The sequence below is a fragment of the Heterocephalus glaber genome, unplaced genomic scaffold (genome assembly GCF_053883595.1).
Source record: "Heterocephalus glaber isolate CG9 unplaced genomic scaffold, H.glaber_assembly_v1.0 deba00001444, whole genome shotgun sequence".
In the NCBI taxonomy this organism is placed as follows: Eukaryota; Metazoa; Chordata; class Mammalia; order Rodentia; family Bathyergidae; genus Heterocephalus; species Heterocephalus glaber.
In genome coordinates this window covers 31,811,409-31,831,026 of record NW_028258297.1, presented here as the reverse complement: position 1 = coordinate 31,831,026, position 19,618 = coordinate 31,811,409, and the positions used below count along the sequence as shown (strand labels likewise).

The following is a 19,618-nucleotide window of genomic DNA, read 5'->3' as shown; positions in this document are numbered from 1 at the left end:
AGGGCCCCCCCCCCACCAGCAGGCTGAGCTTATCTGTATTCACAGCTGCTCCCCACTGCTTGTATTACTGCCTGAGCTCTGGCTTCTGTCAGGCCAGCAGTGACATTAGATTCCTGCAGGAGCAGGCGCCCCACTGTGAGCTGCGAATAGGAGGGATCTCAATTGCAGGCTCCTCTGAATCATCCCAAACCTCCCCTCCCTCGGCTCCATGGAAGAATTCTAGAGAATTTCCCTTGGTGCCAAAAAGCTGGGGACTCCTGCTATAGACTCTTTGGTTCTGCTAATACTGTCTTATCTGAGGACAGGGGATGGGGGTCAGACACTCACAAAGGTCCTTACTGGGCTTCCATCTGTTAACTCTGCTCCTCCGGTTGCAGTTTGTGGTGAACACAGCTGCACTCTGATAGCATGGTCTTCTCTTTCTGTGATGGGCTCCCTGCCTTATCTTCAAGATTTCATTCCACTCAAATCTTTTTTGAAAGCCAGCTGTGTGCCTCTTCCATGTTACTCTTCCCACCACCAGTCCCTTTCAGGAGTTCTGGAGCAAAGAGCTGGGACAGGAGCAAAGAGCATCACATTGCAGTGTCGGGCGGTGTGTAACGGGCTGTTTTAGTTCTGTCCATTGCCTCTGCAGTCTCCTCAGTGTATTATTCTGTGGTACTTTATCCTGTCTAATTTTAGATAGTGAATATTATGAGCCTAAAGTGACATCGTATTTTGAAATCCTTCTCCAGTCTCTGGATCCTGTAGGATGAGGGGCTCTGTCTGGCAGGGCAGGATGATCGTGCCTGCCCTTGGAGAGGAGCTCTGAGCAGAGGGTACTTTGTCCAGCACAGAGAGCTGGCTGCAGGGCTGTGTCAGGTGGCCATGTTTATTTTCCAGTGAGTGCTAAATTCATCCTGCCTTCCCTGCTCCCCATAAGGTAGCCTTTTGTCCCCTACAGAATGAGAGTATTTCCCTTTGCTCCCAGGTTGTGCCGGCTTGGCTCAGAGTCAGAACTGGCTGGCTCTGGCCCCAGGGCCACCTGGCTCACTTTGCCAGGAATGCCAGGGACCGAACCAGTGCTGCATGTGGCTGGTGTTTGGGCTGTAGGGTGTGGTCTGTAGAGCCTTCCTGAATCCCCTCCCTCTTACTGAAGATCACCTGTGTAGGTTAGGTTAGGGGCTGGTCACTCCAAAGTGGCAGTGTACAACAAATGGCAGATGGAGAGGCCCCTTTTTCCTCTCCCTCCCTCCCTTCCTTGGCACTGGGTATTGAACCCAGGGCCTTTGCACTGAGCTCCATCCACAGCCCTTTTTATTTTGAGCCAGTGTCTCTCTGAGTCACTAAGGTGTCCAGGCTGGGTGCAAGCCTGTGATCCTCCTGCCTCAGCCTCCCAGAGTGTGGGGATTGCAGCCCTGTGTCGCCATGCCTAGCTGTGGAGGCTCTCTTGTAAGTGTGCTGTCATCTTATGTCTGCCTCTCCACTTTGCTGTCTGTCACCACCTGGTCTGTAGGGCTTTCCACAGAGCCAACCTGCCTGGTCCTAGCACCTCCAGGCCTCCGGCTGTCTGAGTTCTGCCTCTAGGGGGCATCAGCAGGAGGCCAGAGTGGCGGGGGGGAGAGTGTGGCCAGGACTGAGCTCTCTGCTCCTTCCCTGTGGGTCGCTGTTGACTGATTCTCCTGCAGAGCCCTCCCAGCTCTGGTCCCGGCAGCTTCTCTTCTTTGGCCTCTTACTCCGGGGGTCACGGTGCTGGGGCTGCTGCTGGGCTCTTGGCCTGGGTCAGCTCATTTGGGTCTTGGTCCTTTGAGGAGACACTCCTGATGTCCTGATTTGTGGGTGAGGAGGAAACAGGCCGTTGGGCAGCGACGTTCTCAAGCTCACGGGTCAGGTAGCTGGTCACAATGCAAGCGTCACAGTCCAGAACCCAAGGCCTCCCTGGCTCCCTGCGTGGCCCCTGCGCCTATCACAGCGGTGTCTTCTGGGCCTTGTTCGCAGTCCAGACTCGGTCCCCATCCCAGGCCTCCTGACTCCGACAGAAGCTGAGGGCCATTGCGGGAGGGTACCACATGACGCGGGCGCAGGGCCTTGGGAGTCACCACCCATTGCTTGCTTGCGGCAGCCAGGCTCTGCGTGCACTGAGAGGGCAGACGCATTCTCCAGCCTGCCTGGGTTGTGGGCTGCCTTAGGCACCATGCGTTGCCCTTGGTTTTGGCAGCTTTGCTCTGGGTTTCCCAGTGGTTGTAGGCAGCCAGAGCCCAGGCTGTCCGCATGGTTGGCTTCTCAGGGCTGTGTACCTATGCACCCTGTGTGTCTCCACTGATCTGCTGCTCCTCCTCGCCTCCCACTCCCTGCTACGAGCACAGTGGTGATTGTCATGGGAGGCCTGGCTGAGCCTGCCGTGGACGTGTCCCATTGGCCTCAGGGACACCAACTTTTGTGAATCCAGTGTCTGCTCGTAAGCTGATGGCACGGGGCACGGGTGCCTCTCAGAGGAGGCCCCTCTGCATCTGCTCCAGCCCCTGCCCACCCAGGGAGGTGCTGTCACTGTGCCTGTGCCTGCACTGCGTGTTCATCTGTGGCTCCACGGACTCTAACAAGTCCGTCTCCTTCTACAGACAGAAATCTGAGGCCAGGGAGATGAAGGTTGACTCAAGGACACACTGTGAGTTTGTGGCAAAGAGGGGACCAGAACGCGAGCTCCTGATCCAAGAGTGGGACTTCACTCTGTTTACCAGGGCTTCCACAAGCTGCCCAGGTGATCTCTTCAGGGCCATGTCCTCGGCCCCACTACAGGGAGACTCTCCAGGGTCGGGAGATGGGCTCCGGGTGGAGTGATTCCACCTGGAGGGGTCAAATTTCTGTGTTCAGGTAGCAGAATGGAGAGTGCTTCCCAAGGAGTTCAGAACACTACTCTGGGGCTGGAAAGGATGACCTTGGTCAGGGTATGTTCTGGGCTGTGACTCTTATTGCTGGCCAAGTACACCTCAGGAACTTGACCTTGGAGCAGCACAGCCTGAAGAATCTGTCAAAACATGGGAGGCAGTTTCCTCAGGCTGAAGGCCAGGTTCTTCCAGTTCCAAACTCTATGACTTTGAACCAGTTACTTTTTTCCGCTGGCTTTCACTTTTTCTTATCTATAAAACGAGAGTAGAGCTAATGACATAAAATTGTAAAGGCACGCAGCATAGGTCAGGCCAACAAACAGTGCCTGTCGCTTTGTTTACCCTCAGATAAAAGAAGAAAAGCAGATCTGTGTTGCAAGTTGAAGCTAGGCCCAAAGGAAGCGGAGAGAAACGTACAGGTCCCGTCATCTGGGAAGGGCCTGGGAATGGAAGGGAAGTGGAGCTTGCGAGCTCATCCTACACTGAGACCCAGGACTGGAGCGGAAGCCGCTGAGACTCTGAGTCTCAGTGTGTTCTGCAAGGTCGCTTGTCCACCTGTCCACCCATCCCTTCCACCAGCCGCTCTCATGTTTATGCTGCCCATGACAGGATCCCAAGTGCCATCGAGATGAGGCCCTGGTTGGAGGAGTGTTTATATGGCAGAGGCAGACAGGACACTACATTTACAGGGGTATCAATAAGATTGCAGGAGGGCTTCCAAGGGAGGCCCCACAGAAGGGAGCCTTTGAGGGAAAAAGCCAAAACTTGGAACTTCACTGTGCTGCAGGCAGAGGCACAGGAAGGGCAGGCCCAGAAGGCTATGAACGCCACTCTTCCACCCTGTCACATTTTATCCTAACACCCCCAAACCGCAGGCCTTCTGTCATGTGAAAGTAGAAGTGCTCCCCTCTGAGGCTTGTCTGTGGTCAGCTGAGAGTGGGAAGGAGCAGTGACACACCCAAGGGGAGATCCCACGATTCCTGATAGGAGATCCTGGGTCCTCTGACTAGCAGCAGCTGCTCCTGGAGTCTGGCAAAACACCAAGAGCCTGCACTTCTGCTGTGTTTACCTTCACTACGTGGCAGATCCCACATGTCCTGTAACCGATTTGCTCACGAGGGTCCTTGAATTGGTGGGGAGCGGTCGGTGGGGAGCGGTCAGAGGAGACCTGCCACGGGAAGGAGTGCAGCTGGAGTTGGTGGAGCTGCCCGGGTGTGATGAGCAGGAGAGAGGGAGAGGCTGCTGTTCTAGGCAGAGGAGCAGCAGGCACAAGGCCAAGGCCCTTCTGGGCACTCAGGACCCCAGTACAAGGCAGGGTACCTGGGCAGCACTTCGGGAGGAGGAGGTGGTGAGACTGTGGTAGGGAGGGGAGGACGTAGTGTTTGGCTAACGAACTTAGACTTCACTGGCAGGCACCCCGAGGCTCCACTGTGTGTTCTGGCATCACGGATCAAGTAGCTGCAAGTAGCTGCCAGTAGCTGCCCTGCTTGGGGCCTTGCTTGGGCTCTGGAGCACCCAGCCTCCTGAGATGAAGCAAGGTGGAGCAGGCTGTGCAGGAAGGGAGCACTTTGGAGCAGCACACAGTGGGGCCGCAGTCCAGCTTGGGTGGTGAGGATTCACCCTTTTCACTGTGTGCCCCGAGACTCCTTGCAGGGCTGCCTGGCACGAGACTGAGTTGGTTACCTCTACAGCGCTGCTTGGCACTTTTCTTTGCACCCCCAGCCCCTTGCCAGTCAGTTAAGGTGTTCATGCATGCATCCATCCTCTGGCTCATTCATTCATGCATCCGACACAGATTTACTGAACACCTGTTCAGAGCCAGGCACTGGTATGATGGCAGTGAAGAGCCAGATACTGCCAGCAATGACAGAGCTTTCATTGTATGGGGCAGACAATAAACAAAGATGAGAAAATTGCATCAGGAGCTGCAAAGACTTCTGAAGAAAAATAAAGCAGGTAAGGGAAGTGAACCTGGTAGAGGTGGGGATGTTTGCGGATAGCGGAGCGCGGCTGGCGTGGGTTCTCTCTCAGAGTGGACTAGATGCCCTAGTGAGGAGGAAAGTGAGCCATTCAGACATCCGGGAAAGCAGCTGATGCGGTGTCCAGTGGTGAGAGTTGCGTCTGGAATGTGGAAGGAGTCCAGGGAAGGCCAGGTGAGGGGCCAAGGAGGCAGGGGTGGGAGTTTGGAAAGAAGTTTAGGGCCCCGGAGCTCCACGGTTGGCCTCATGCCCTGGGCCTTCCTTCTGACTTCTTTGTAGGCACACGGTGTCCCTCTGTTCCTTCTCCAGAGCTGGAGACCCATCCGTGGATATTCCTTTGGGAAGTATTCTTTTGGACTTATCTTTGTTCTGTTTCCCATCACTATTAAAGTGCAGTTTCTCCCTTCTTTCAGGAGTGAGGGACGGAGGGCTGAGTTCACACTAAGGTGCTTATTTAACCAGTAAATGCTCACAAGTCGCAATTGGGAGCCTTGTGTAGGAGGTGATTGGGTCACAGGGGCAGCGTCCTAGTGACTTGCTCGCTTGAGGTGCAGTCTGGTTGGAAAGATAGGCCTGGGGGTGTGTCCTGGAAGTGGCAGCTCCCTCGCGGCTCTCCCCTCCTCTCTCTGCTTCCTGTTCACCAGGACCTGACCCATTTCTCTGCCAGGCCCCTGGCACACCACGCCCCTGGTATGCTGTTTCTTCACAGACTGAAACATGAGCCGAAGTAAACCCTTTTTAGGTTGTGAGTGTTGGGTATTCTGTCGTAGCAATAAGCAAAGTGACTGGGACAGAGAGTTTTGGAAGTGATAGAAGAGGCTGAAGTGGAAATCTCCACGGATGATTTTTTTTTTCTGGTACTTGGGATCGAGCTCAGGACCTTGAGCTTGTGAGGCAAGTGCAGCACCACTGAGCTAGATCCCCGGCCCTCCATCTATATTTTGTAGGATTTTAAGTCCAGTGGTGGCTTATTTTTGTGGTTTTAGATCAGTAAAGAAATTGAATTTGTCTATTTTAATCAGATTTTTCCCTCCAATTTAAAAAATTTTGATAAAATACTCCTACATATCATGTCAATTTTCCATTCTTAACCATCCTGGGCATAGCTCCCAGTGACATGAAGTGCACTCATGTTGCTGTACCATCAATGCCATCCATTTCCAGAACTTTCTTCATCTTGCAGTACGGAAAACCTTAAACCCCTCAAACAGAAACTCCCCATTCCCTCCCCTCAGCCCCGGCAACCACAGTTCTACTTTCTGTCCTTATGGTCTCCATTACTCTAAGTTCTCCACACGAGGGTTTCCACAGAACGGTATTTGGCTTTGTGACTGGCTTGTTCCACCTAGCGTAATGTCCTTGAGGTTCATCTGTGCTGTAGTTTGTCAGGGTTTCCTTCCTTCTTAAGGCTGAATGATGTTCATTCTATGCAGTCCTCATATGTTGCTTCTCATCAGCAGACACATGGTTTGTTTCTATGTTTTGGCTATTGTGGATAATGCTGATATGGACATGGGCGTACAAATATCTCCTTGAGAACTTGTTTTCAATTATTTTGACCATAAAATCTAGAAATAGAAACATTGTATCTTGTGGTAATTCTGTTTTTAGTTTTTGAGGAATCACTATAACATTTTCCAAAGTGTCTGTAGTGTTCCACAGTCCCACAAACCGCATACAGTATTCCCATTTTCTCCACATCCTCACCAGCACTTGTAATTTTTTTTTATAAGACATGTATTAGTTATCTTCTGGGTAAGGTCGAGTCCCTCTTGCTTTAGACACACTTACTGAACCATTCTCGCTGCCTTCTAAAGTAGTTCTGGAAGTCCTCTTCCATAAATGTCTTTACGAGGTATGGTTAAAAAACCCCGCAGTGAATGCTGCCACCAAAGGTCACACAGTGGGAAGGCAGGTTCCTGAGAACAGTACGCTTTATCTTCAGTTACCTTATTTACTGGAGTTGGCACCGTGAGGCTTCTGGCTCTTCCCCAAAGTCAAAACTGTCATGAAAAGTAAACCCTGAATGGACTCAAGATTTTGAGACACCTGTAGCAGCACACCTAAAGACACTCACAACAGAAGGACTTGCTGAACTTCAGAAAGCAGCAAGGAAGATGGGATGCATGTATTCGAAGTGAGGGAGAGTATTTTGAGGGAGATTAGTGGCAATGTATCTTTTATTGTAATACATTTTTAAAAATTTAAACACTTTTTTTTTTTTTGGTACCAGGGATCAAACTCGGGTCCTTGAGCTTGTGAGGCAGGCAGCAGAACCACTGAGCTAAATCCCTGGCCCCTAAACATTCATATTTTTTATTGCTCCTAGTACTCTGGCCTTCCTTTAATTAAGATTAATGTGGTATATCTTTTCAATTCTTTTACTTTTAATGTAGTTTTATATTAAAATTAAGTTTCAAATAGAGGGGTGTGTTAGCCAACTTTTCGTGGTGGTGACAAAATACCTGAGACAGGTCAGCTTAAAGGAGGGAAGGTGTATTTTTGTTGCTTTCACGTCTGTGCTGGGGCTGCGCATTACAGCAGCAGCATGTGGTGGAGCAGAGCTCTTACCTCAAGGCAGCAGAATCAGGGAGAAAAATGGGAAGGGGTCAGGATTCTGGGTCCCTTCAAGGGTAGGCCCCAAGGATCTGCTTCCTGAGCGAGGCCCTGCCTCCTGGGACAGCCACTATGACATGAGAGCCACCAGCGGGACCAAGCCTCCCCTGGGTGAGCCTGGGGGCATTTCAGGTCCAGACTCTAAAAGAGGCACACGGTTATCTTTAAAAACCTAACTCGACCACCTTCTAACTGAGGTATTTCAACCATTTACATTATTGATGTAGCTGGTTTAAAACTACCATCATTCTATTTGTTTCTAAGTCACTGCTCTTTGTTACCTTTATCTTCTTTTTCTATCATATATGTATACTGATCTTACAGTCTACCTTCAAGTAATATTATAGTGCTACATTACATGTTTGGTTTTAGTCCTCATTATAGGTACTGTGATATGTGTTTCCCTGACAGCCTGGCAATTTTCGACTGGATGCCAGACATCGTGAATCTTACTTTGTTGGGTGCTGGATGTTTTTACATACTTTGTATTTCTAAGATTTGTTTGGGGTGCAGTTAAATGACTTGTACAGTTTAATCTTTTTTGGGTCTTGCTTTTAAGCTGCTTTAGTCTGGGGTGATTTTCCACTATTGAGCGGAAAATTAACAACAATAAAAATGTCTCCTCTGTGTATTTATCAAATATGAGGTTTTTTCATTCGGGGCAACAAGACCATTGAGGGCCCTGTAAGCACTGCGGATTAGTCACTCTACCCTTTCAGGATTCTTTTCCTGGCCTCAGGTAATTATCTGCCTGCATACTTGATTAGTTTTAACTGAAGACCTGGGGCACTCCACAGAACTCCAAAGGCTCCTCTCTGAACAATATTCTGCCCCCCAGGACTGGGCAAAGTCTAGCTGTCAGGTTGTCCCCAAATCCCCACTCCTGTGTTTTCCACTAATGGAGATGGCTGGCTCTGGCTGGGTTCCCTCCAGGGACAAGCAGGGACAATCATAGGCTCACTTTATTTGTTATCTCTCACGGACCACAGCTATTTGTTGCCCAGTGTGCAAGGCCTTGAGAATTACTATTTCTTATATTTTGTATGGCTTTTAAACAATTATTGGAACTGCATCGGAGTACTTTAATCTAATCAGAATCCTGGAATCTGTACTGGTTAATTTGGAATAGACCTGGATATTACCCAGTGGCTGACATTATTTCTTTTAGCTGGAATGGCACCATTTTTCAGTGAATACTTGTATCAGAATCTCTGATTAAAGGAGCCAGTCAATTCTCCTAAGAACCCGGGTATAAATATATTTATTTGAAGTAATGGGTTTTGCTAGAATTAGGTGGAATGCGTTGGGGATCCGCAGAAACTTCGTGGGATTCTAGATCGAGTTGTGTGGCTGTAATCTTGGCCAGCAACTTGTGATTTTCTTCTGTCTTATAGCACGGTTGGTAGCTGCTTTCTTTCCCTTCGGCCATCAGCATAATGGCCAGTTTGGTGGGGACAGAGGGCTGTGGGGGCTCAGCTGCTGGTCCTCACCAGCTGTGCTGCAGTTGGGCAGTGGCTCTGAGCCCTGGTTTCAGTGCTGCACCAAGGCCTCCCTGTTGGGAGAACATCCAGCGAACACACTTGAGTCTGCACTTGAAGCCACTTGTGGGCTACATGGCTGGAATTAGGAGTCTTAGTACACATAGTTTGTGTTTGCAAGACATTTTCTTCTGAAACCCCAGGGCTGAGACGCTTGTGGGTAAGGGTGTTTGGAGTACTGCTGCACCCTCCAAAGGGTACTGGGCGTTACTGGGATTCTGATGATTATTCCCTCAGTTTTGTCTTCTCCCTGCCACTTCTCTACCCTCTCAGGAGAAGTTTTCTGATTGCTTGATGGGAAGGCGCCTTCATCACTCTTCTTTCATAATATATTTATGAAGGGCAGTGACGAGCCAGGCGAAGTGCAAGGATACTGTAATCAACACATCTTTATTGAGTACCTGGCTCGGTGCCAAGTATTGAGCAGAAACAAAGACATTGGAGATCTGCGTACGAGTCTGAAGGAATTCACTCTCGACCCTGACAGTTGCCTGCAGTCATTTACCCACAAAACCAAACACAAAAACCAACAGCTTTGTACCTACGGGTGCTACAGGGGTCAGAAGCAGAGCAGGAGAGTCCCTGGTGAAGGGGGCTGGAGAACATGACTGACTGCTAATGATGGCCCTTCTGAAAGAAATCAGTCCCTTCACACTCAGAGAGCTGGGAGTAAGAGGACAAAGCTGCAGCATAGAGTGGACAGCATGGAGAGGGTGGAGCTCTATGGGCAGCCAGGGCCACGGTGTCTGGTGCCAGTGCAGAGCCCAAAGAGCATCACTGCACGGAACCAAGCGGGACAGTGCACCTTGCATGCTCCTGCATCAAACTGCAGGGCTAGCTCTCAATATTCCACAGTAGCCCTGTACAGGACATATGACCATTGCTGTTGGACAGAGAGGGAAGCAGAGCCTGAGGGTCTGAGGCTCTTGCTTAGTGATATGAATCGGAGAGAAGAGACCCATGAGCCAAACCACAGGGGCTCTGCATGTGCGGCAGGGTGGGAGGGGAGCAGGAGCAGCCTCTCTGCTGATGTCCCCAGGGCTGGAGTGACCCCACGGGATGAGGGGACCCTGCCCTGGAGCTAACGCAAGGCCTCACCCTGGCCAGGCAAGGGTGTCTCTCTGTACATTGGCCCATGAAGGGGAGAGGAGCAGGAGCCCAGCTCCCTGTAACTCCTTCCAGCCCAGGCAGAAAAGGGACCTGCTCTCTTGGGGGGAGGACAGGGAAAAGGAAGGGTGCACTGGGAAGCCTGCTTTTTAAGCCCGTTAAAGAAGAGCCAGGAGCCAAGCATCCGATTAACCTGACATCTCTTGCAGCCCAAATATCTGAGGATATAAGAAGGGAATTTAATATGTGGAGGCCTGGGAGAAAAGTGACTAATAGTGGAAAACAGCCCCAGTTTATTTAAAAAATAGGTCAGACTGAGAAAATCCAAGAGACACTTTCCCAGCAGTTCCTGGTGGAGGAGACAGAGGGAGCGCTGTGTGGAGCGGTGCCATTTTGATTTGAGGCAGGCCGTGCTGCTGTCCTGTACACAGCCGGAGGCGGGCACCATGCACGGCCACAAGCCAGGCTCCCTGACCCAGCCGCTGGGCACCCTGGTGACAACTGTGCTATTCGGGGACCAGCCAAGGTTGCCATGCCTGAAGGTGGCATAGCCCGCACCAGTCCCTGCTCCTCTTTCTGCTGGGGAGAAGCCCAGCTGCCTCCTCCAGAGCCCGTGGCCGGCGCTGGTGCTGCTGGCCCTGAGTGTGCACTGTTGGAGCTCTGGCATCAGAGGGCATGGAGAGGGTGGGTGGCCATGGGACCAGTGTCACGGGCATCGACCGTGAGCTTGCTGTGTGCAGACTTCGGTTCTCACCCCACAGGGCCTGACTCGGGTCCCGGGTGGTCTGAGTCCTGCCCCGTGGTGGGCCACACACATCGGAATATCGAGACTGCTCCAGGCAGCACCAGGTGGTTTCCTGCAGAACACTCGTCACTAGATGTGCTGATAGATCTCCCAGGAAGGAAGAGTGGCACCGCCATGCATTCAGGGGCCCAGATGCCCCCGTCCCTTCTTGGGGAGTCACAAGTCATTCCAGCAGACTGGAGAGTGAAGGCCGTTACAGAGAAGGACCTCAGCTGGCTGCCCGGCACACTTCTTTAGTGGCCGGGTCCATGGCTGCAGGGTGAGAAGTGGCAGCAGGACCCCGGGCTCTGGCACTGGGCCCCTGGGAGGCTTGCTGAGCTCTGCCTGCCCTGGGATGCTGAGGCTGGCCGCCAAGTCCAGGGAGCACGCTTTGAGAGCCACTCCCTCCGAGCCCTCCCTGGCAGCACCCTCGTGCAGCACACAGAGGGGACCGGAAGGTGGTATGAGTGTGCAGGCGCAGGACCAGGAGAAGGGTCTTCTGGGAAGCGCAGGCTCGAGGCTCTCAGGCCTGTGTGGGAACTGCTCTGCCGGGGCCAGATGGGTGAAGCAGCAGGCGGTGGCCGCTGCGGGGTGCCTGGCCCCTCCCCTGGGGACGGAGCAGGGGTCTAGAGGCTTTTGTGCCCGAGAAGGCCCCCACTGGGGCCATGAGGATGGCAGTGGGTGCCGGCACGGAGGCAAGTGGGGGCTCTGGACACCCAGTGCAAGACAGCGGCTTGCAAGACCCGCAGCGTCCAGGCAGCCAAGGCCCTCCCCAGACTCTTGGGGCTCTGGACCCGAGTAAGAGACCACGAGCTAGCGCTGTGTCCTTCGTGAGGTGAGGCCACTTCACCTTGCTCTTCGGGGACTGTCCTCCTCCCAGGTGACAGAAGACATGGGTGCCAGAGAGGAGGGTGGGGCTTGGGCCATCTGTGCCCCGGGTGGCCCTGTAGGCCACACCTTGGAGATGTGATGGAAGCCCTAGCAGAGCCTGCCTGGCATTCCCCGGCCAGAGTGCCGTCCTCCGGAAAACTCTTCCTCTCTGAAGACAGAAGCTGGAGGAGCCCGCTCTGCACGTGAGCATCCGTGTGGGGCTGCAGCTTGCACTGCCTCAGCAGTGAACTCAGGTGACACGGGGAGCCAGGGGTGCTGGTGGAGGGGCTGGGTGTGAGGACGGGCGAGGTGGGCAGGCAGAGGCAGCTGTGGAGACGGCACGGGGCCTGGGCAGAAACGGCCCCAAGCCCCAGCCGCGGAAGCCCTGTTCTCCCCTCTACGGCTCTCCGAGCCAGGCAGCTGCTGCTGCTGCGGATGGACGGTGCCGCTTAGGAAAAGCTCTCTTGACATTTTGAGTACAGAGCAGGATTTGGCTCCTCTAGTGGAGCCTCTTGTTCTCGGGAAAACTGTTTTAAAGCTTTGGCTGGTGCTGGTAGGAGCCATTTATAGCCAAGAAGCTTGGGCTCGTGCCAGCCACTTGGTGCAGAAAGCCAGCTGCTCCCACCCTCTGCGGCCCCCTCTCCCCGGGCCCACCACCCCCTGTCGCTGCTCTTCCTCGTCTCTTCCTCCCCTCCCCACTTCACCTTTCCCACTGTCTCAGAGCTTTTCAGTTCCAGCTCCCCGCAGCTTGCTCCTGTGACCCTTTCCTTACGAGGTCTGTTTCTCCCTCGAGGCCCGGAGCCTGTCTGCTCCCTTTTATGCTCAGCCACCTTGGACGTGCCTGCCTGTGTCCGTCTCCACTGGAGCAGTCTCTTCTGCTCGGTCCTGAACATGGCCCAGCCTTGCCACCACTTCTGAGCTTGGCCTGGCTCTGACAGAGGATTGGTTAAGGCTTGGACTCAACTGAGCTCTCTGTGGCATCGGTGTTAGGTGCGCGGGCTTTGTCGTCAAACAGATACTGGTTTACATCCTGGCTCTGTTACTTGCTAGCGCTGGGCTCTGGCAAATGACTAAAGTGTTGTTAAGCTTTAGTTTTCTTGGCTGGAAATTTCAGCACCTCCTAGAGCTAGTATGAAGATTCAGGAAAGGAAGTTTACAGCCGACTTAGCACTGGGGGCCTCATTCGGGGTGAGGTCTGTGAGACCTCCTCATCCTTGTCCGTCATCTGCCCTCGTTGTCAGAAGGAGATGGGTAAGGTCCAGAGTGCTCTTCCTGAGTCCCCACCCTGCCTGGCAAACCCCGTCTGTCCCATGAGGACCAGCCCCATGCCCCCACCCCAGCCCCTCCTCCTGTCTCTGTGCCCTTCTGTAGCCTCTGTATCCAGTGGGCCTGAGCCTGGGCCCCAAAGGGATGGGAGGATGAGGCACACCTGCTGAAGAGGCCTCGGAAAGGCCAGCCTGGGGACGGGCTGTGTTTGAAGTCCTGGTAGCAGGTGGCATTGAGAGTAGAACACAGAGTCACAAAATCTGGCAACAGGCAGTGATTCCGCATATCAGGAGACAGACTGCAAGAGGAGAGCCGTGTCCGAGCCCTCGGGGAGGTGGGGAGAGAAGAGCGAGACAGGGCCCCTCCCCTGCACTGGGCCACCGGCACCCAGGCAGGAGCGCGGTGGCAGCGCTGGACAGCAGGGCGGGCACAGCCAGGACTGTTGGACGGCAGGGCTGGGAGCAGGGTGAAATGTCCGGGAAGGGACCCTGGATGGAATCACTGGGCCATCCCTGCAAGCACCACTCCTGTCTTCCCAGGTGATGATGACACAAGGCATTTTGAAGTTCAGAGACTTCTTTCCCTCAAGGGCTGTGACTGCTCAGTGTGGCCCAGGCCGGAGTCAGTTTTTTCGACCTTGCCGAGGAGACCTCCGACCTCCCCAGGACAATCGCCCACGCTCCAGACCAGGAGCGAGCAAGCAGATGAACCAGAGGCCAACCTTTCAGCAACCACGTCAAGGCTGTGTTTGTGGCTGAACTGTTTTCATGGCGAGGTGCCTGGGTTCCTGTACAGGTTCCTACTGTCCTCTATACAGGGCTCCCGCATCGTGCCTCTCCCTGGCAGGTGTGTCCAGCAGGCATTTCTGGAATTGAAAGCATCATCCTCTGTAGCCGGATGCCCTGGGGTTGGGGCCACTGCCCTTTCTCGTCCACTCCTGAGAAAAGCTCCTTTGTCAGCCCACAGGGTGCTGAGCTGGACTGGCAGGAAGTGGCCCATGGCTGTGGCTCTCGAAGCCAGTCCCTCCTTCCAAATCACCCATCACTTTGCCCTGTGTGATGTGGCCCGTGCAGATGTGTTTTATGTGAGCTGCTGCAGACAGAGACTCGGGGAGCCCCATGGGGAAGAGACCTTAGAATCTGAGCTGAGCGATAGCACAGGGTGCCGGATGCCCTGTGACCTGGACTGGGCACAACTCCTAGCCCAGCGAGGAGTTTTTCTCTCCCTCATGCGCTCAGGTGGAGGGGAATAAAAAGGACTGATGTGTGATGCGTTTATGTATCAGCTTCCAGTGATGAGCGTACTCACTGCAGGGCGAACAGATTAATCAAGTAAGTGAAAAATACAATTCACTGGAGCCACTGCAGAGTCAGCAGCACCACCACATTCCTCGGGCTCCACGGGTGACCGCGCTGCCGTCTGTGCCCTGTCCTCCAGGGGCTGTCTTCGCCTCAGCCCTTTCCTGCACCCTGGGGTGCAGCGCGTGGCCAGCTCGGCTGGAGGGGTGAGGACACAGTCGCCTATATCACAGTTGCTCTTCCTCTCCCAGCCTCTCTCCCTGCCCACCCTTGCCTGCTGCTGCCCTGGGCCTGTTCCTCGGGAGCCCTTGCCGTCTGTCCCTGTCCCCGCAGGTGGCTTCCAATCAGAGCAGCAGCCTCCACTTCTCTCCGGAGGTCTGGGGCTACATAGTCTTTGCTTTTTCAATATTATTCTTTTTCACTATTTACAAAAATGGTGTGTGTTAATGGCATATATTCTAGAAAATATAAGCAAGCACAAAAAGGGAAGAATTAACTATTCATGACCCAACGCCCTATGGCAGCCGCTGCCAATTCTGGGCCCTTCCTGCATCTCTTCTTGTGCAGTCCTCGGGGAGTGGGTGGGAATCACAGTGGCCTGTGACTCCTGTGACTCCTCCACATGGGGAGTTGCTTCGTGAACACCTACTGAATGCCTGCTACAGCAGGGCACAAACAGGCTATAATTTTTAAAGCACAATCACACTGTGTATTTTTTCCTACTTGTGTCCCTCAGCCAACCCTTCATTGCACTTGAATATTTGTGTTATTAAATGCTCTTTACATAATATTTTCGATGGCTGAGTAGTATTCTTTGGTGTGGATGTGTCATGGTTGATTGGATCAGTTTGGTTTCTGGAACACCTAAACTGACTCTTGTTTTTCCCATGACGAACAGCACCATCATAGAATTCTTCCACTACATATGTAGGATGGTCTACAATTCTCTCCTCATGATAAATTAAAAATTGCAATCATGTGTTAAATCACTTATAAGGCATTTTATCAAGCTTCCTTCAAAAACTTTTGACCTATTTACATTTCCACAAGAAACTTATACAAGTACCTGTTTTTTGGAAAGCCTTACAAATCTAGAGATTTATGCTATAGCTAGGGAGAAGGAAATAAGTTTTTTATTTTGAATTTACCTGGTTTCTAGTGGGGTTCAGTGTTTTTATTGGATTTTAATTTGCCATTTGTATTTATTCTTGGTTCACATTAAGTTGGGTACTAAGCCCTTTCTTCTTGGCATGTCAGGGCCCTCTCCCTGTGACAGGCATTAACTGCTGTCTGCTGTGTGTGTCAGGAGATGCTCCTCCATTTGTCATTTGCCTTTCTCTTTTGTTTATGGTATTTATTGACTGGAACTGCTTTAATATCTGCTTGCTAGACACCTTTTCTTATATGACTCAATGACATTTCAAACTCCACATATCCAAATTGAAATTCATTATTTCCCCCACCCCAACCTGCTCTTCCCGCTGACTTGCTTATTTCTGTTAATGTCACCACTATTTTCCTACTCACCCAGGCTTGAAATGTGGAAGTCATCTTTGATTCCAGCTTCTCTCTTCCCCCATGTTCTGTCAGCTGCCAACTCCTATAGATTCTATTTCTGCAGTTCTCTGGCAGGCAGCCCCTCCAACACCCCAGTAGCTCTCATTCTCATTATTTTTTGCCTGGGCTTTGAAAACAGCCTCCTCGGTCCACTCCTGGCCTCCCCAGCCCCAGTGCCTCTGCTTCCCTTCCTTGCCCTCCCCTGCATGCTGCTGCAGCATTCGTCTTCCAAGGGCAGAGCTCAAGCACAGAACTCCCTGGTCACAAACGCTGACAGCGCCCTACTGTCTGGGTATTTAATCACCACCTAGCCTGACCACAGTTTCTTTCAGCCCGATCGTCCAGCCGTGCTGCTTCCCAACAAGCTCACACTCCTCCACCGCTTCCCACCTTTTTGCTGAAATCAGCTCTTCCTCTTTGATTCCCTCCCAGCATCTCCCCCTGCCAAAAGCCATTCTAAAATCTCCCCCTTACCCTGCTGCCAGCTATCCTGGGATTTCCTGACTCTCCAAGCTGAAGTAAAATCTGTCTTTTGCATCCTCCAACAAGTTCCTTGCATGTCTTTTGTGGAACACCCCTTATTCCAGCTTCCAGTGTGGCCCAGGGGCTGTCAGGGTCTGGAAAGCAGCCCTCGGAGAGCGCGGCTCCCCTGTTCCTGTGTCTTCCCACACCCCCTGCTCTGGCAGGTGCTCTGTGGTGTTTGTAGGACTGAAAGCAGAGCCTCTGGTGGCTGAAGGCTCTGGATCAGAGGCCACTGCTATTTCTCACTCCTTTGCAGCCTTCTGGAAGAGGGCGTGTCTGTCAGCCCACAGGTGGAATACAGTTCGCTCCGCAGGAGGCTGATGTAGGCCAGGAGCGTTGGCCAGCAGGGGCTGGCCCACAGTCACCTTTGTCCAGCACCTGTGGCTCCTGAAGTCAGTGCGCCCACCCCAAATCCGCTCATCTTTTAGCTTCCTACTGTGGGTGGCACATAGCAGACACTTTGTAAATTGGCTACTGGGGGAAGCGACCCCAGGAGCCTCGTGGAAAGGGGAAGTAGGACTGAGTTGAATGATAGCTCAGGGTGCTGAGGCCCTGTGACTCTGACCGTGCACAGTGCCTGGACCAGCTTGGGGGTTTTCCCTCCTAATGTGTTTAAATGGAGTCGGTACGGGGGTCAGCCATGCAAACAGAGCCTTCTTCAGCGCTAGAGGTGGCTCTGCAGCCCACACGGGAGTGTGCAATTGACACAGTCTATTTTTAGCCTCCTGGAGACCGTGACCAGCATCCTGGAGCCGAGGGGGGCACCTGCTGCATGCTAATGAGGCAGCCCTGCTCGCCTCTGCTGCCAGCCCAGGCGCTTGCTGACCTGAAGTCTGATGCTGCTAAAATGGGAAGTCTCCTCATTTCCCAGAGGCGGTAACCTACATACACCAGGCAGGCGGGACCATCACCCCCAGCCTGCTCCCCTCGCCCCAACACTGGGCACACTGGGGGCTGTGCTCTGGCTTGAAGGAGGGTGGAATCATTGGATTTCTTGATCTGCTCTGTCCTAGGGTCCCATTTCTTTGATAGTAAATCTGACCTGACCCAGCTCATGGATGAGAAAATTGAGACACAGAACAGGGGTGTGATTTATAAGATTAGAACAATAGTAGTAATAATAGCAAGTCCAATGAAATGCTTACTATGAGCCAGACAGAGTTCTAAAGTTTTTACACCTATAAGCTCATCCAAATGTCTTGATGATTCTTTCAGGCAGCTTTTATTACATGCTCTAATTTACAGAGGAGGAAAATGAGGCATGGTGGTGACAGGTGAGCACCCAAAGTCACATAGCCGGTGAGTGGCAGAGCTGTGGCTCAGAGCCAGGTCACAAGGTCCTGGCGTTTGAACCCTCGATGACCACTGTTATCCACTGTCAAGATCTGTTTTTAACTATGAGCGCCAGGGTGGATCCTGGACCCCCGATTCTCAGCTACTGTGTTTCTGTCTTTCTCTCTCTCTCCCTCTCTCTCTGCCTATCTCTGTCTCTCTCAGTCTCTCTCCCTCTCCCTCTCCCTCTCCCTTTCCCTCTCTCTCTCCCTTTCTCTCTCCCTCTCCCTGGGGTCTAACTCAGGCCCTTTTGCATGCTAGGCAAGCGCCCTGCCTCTGAGCTGCACCAGGGCCTGTGTTGAAGCTTTGTGTACTGGGTCTCTTGGAGGCCAGGGAGAGGAAGTGTTCTGCAGTAGTGTCTGAGCTTCCCTCTGGGCTCCAGGAGCTCCCCAGCTTTGTCTCCGTCTCTCTCCTCTCAGCCTGCAGGATATGGCCCCCAGACAGTGATGGGCAGCAGCGGTGGGAAGCTGCGCTAGGAAGTGTTAAGAGTGTCCAGAGGGGGCTCCGCCTCTTAATGTCCCACTGTCTCCTACACAAGAGCCCTCAAGGGACGAGCCACACCCAGGACCACAGCAGCCTTAAGGCCAGGAGGATCCTCCTGGAGTCTACACCCTTAGCCACTGCTCGAGCTGTACATCTTTTTGTCAAGGATTTCCTGTTTCCCTCTACAGGAAAATGCTGTTTTCCCCCATTTAACAGCTATGGAAACTGAGGGCTAAATCACCTGGGGTCACCTAGCTCATAAGAGCTGCTGGGCTCAGTCTGGTCTGGTTGGTTCAGTAGCAGCAGGGCACCTCCCTGCCATTCTCAGCTATCAGTCTGACTGAGTGGAAGCGGGGCAAGGTTGCTGACCCCTCAGAGGGCTGCTACTGTGGCCAGCTGGGCTCTGGGAGGGAAATGGAGGGGAGAGAGACCCTGGAGGGTGGGGCCTCCTGCTCCACTAACCCCAGGCCCTTTTACCTCCTGCAGGTGAGCAGTCCCCCCTCCCAGACCCCTCAGCCTGTGGTCCCACCCAAGCCCGTGCAATGTGTCCATCATGTGTCCACTCAACCCAGCTGCCCGGGCCGGGGCAAGATGTCCAAGCTGCTGAACCCAGAGGAGATGACATCAAGAGATTATTACTTCGACTCCTATGCTCACTTTGGGATCCATGAGGTAAAACACCTAGGGGCTGGGCGAATGGTGCATACAGAAGCTGGGTGTGGTGGTGCATGTCTGTAATCCCCTCACTCTGGCAAGCAAAAGCAGAAGGATTGAAAGTTCCAGGCTGGACAACTTGGTGTGACTCTGTCTCAAAAGAAAAATTTTAAAAGGCTGGGGATGCAGCTCAGTGCAAAGGACCTGTGCTCAACCCCCAATACTGAACAAAAAAAGAGGCAACGTAGTATACTCAACATCGTGTATTCAGATGTATGTTACGCTGTGCCATCGTAAAGCGAATTCTCTCAGTGTCCCAGGTTTCCGGGCCCCTGTCCTGTGTACCCTCTGGGAGGGTGAGGGCTGACCCGGAGCAGGTGAGAAGCTCAAGTGTGTGTCCATGTACCTTGCCCTGGTTAGGTCTCCGGAAGTTCTTAGGTCTAAATGCCTGGAACATGTGTGCTAGACATGGAGCAGAATGGAGCCTCCCGACGAGAGGCAGCTCTGCCACGGAGGGACATAATGGCAGCCACAGCCTGTACCCCATTATCCCATCATGCTCCCAAGCCACTCCAGACAATCAGCTAGCACTTACTGTCACTAAGTGCCAGGGAGAGATCCAAGCTCACTATACGTATCATGTCACTTAATCCTACTCACCTGTAAAGAAAATATTTCTGTGATCCCCTTACAATATGAAGAAATTATTGAAAAAGGAAAGCATTTGCTTGCTATGTAACAGCATTTT

General features: G+C 52.8%; 1 protein-coding gene across 4 annotated transcripts in view; it reads left to right on the top strand.

Annotated features, from left to right (window-relative positions):
• Nucleotides 1-19,618, top strand: part of Prmt8 (protein arginine methyltransferase 8) — an 80,431-nt gene that overhangs the window by 14,506 nt on the left and 46,307 nt on the right. For all 4 annotated transcript variants that reach the window (XM_004869350.3, XM_004869349.3, XM_021248161.2 and 1 more), the window contains exon 2: nucleotides 18,703-18,888. In XM_004869350.3, coding sequence (XP_004869407.1) covers nucleotides 18,703-18,888 — 186 coding nt within the window. The remainder of the gene's footprint in view (nucleotides 1-18,702; nucleotides 18,889-19,618) is intronic.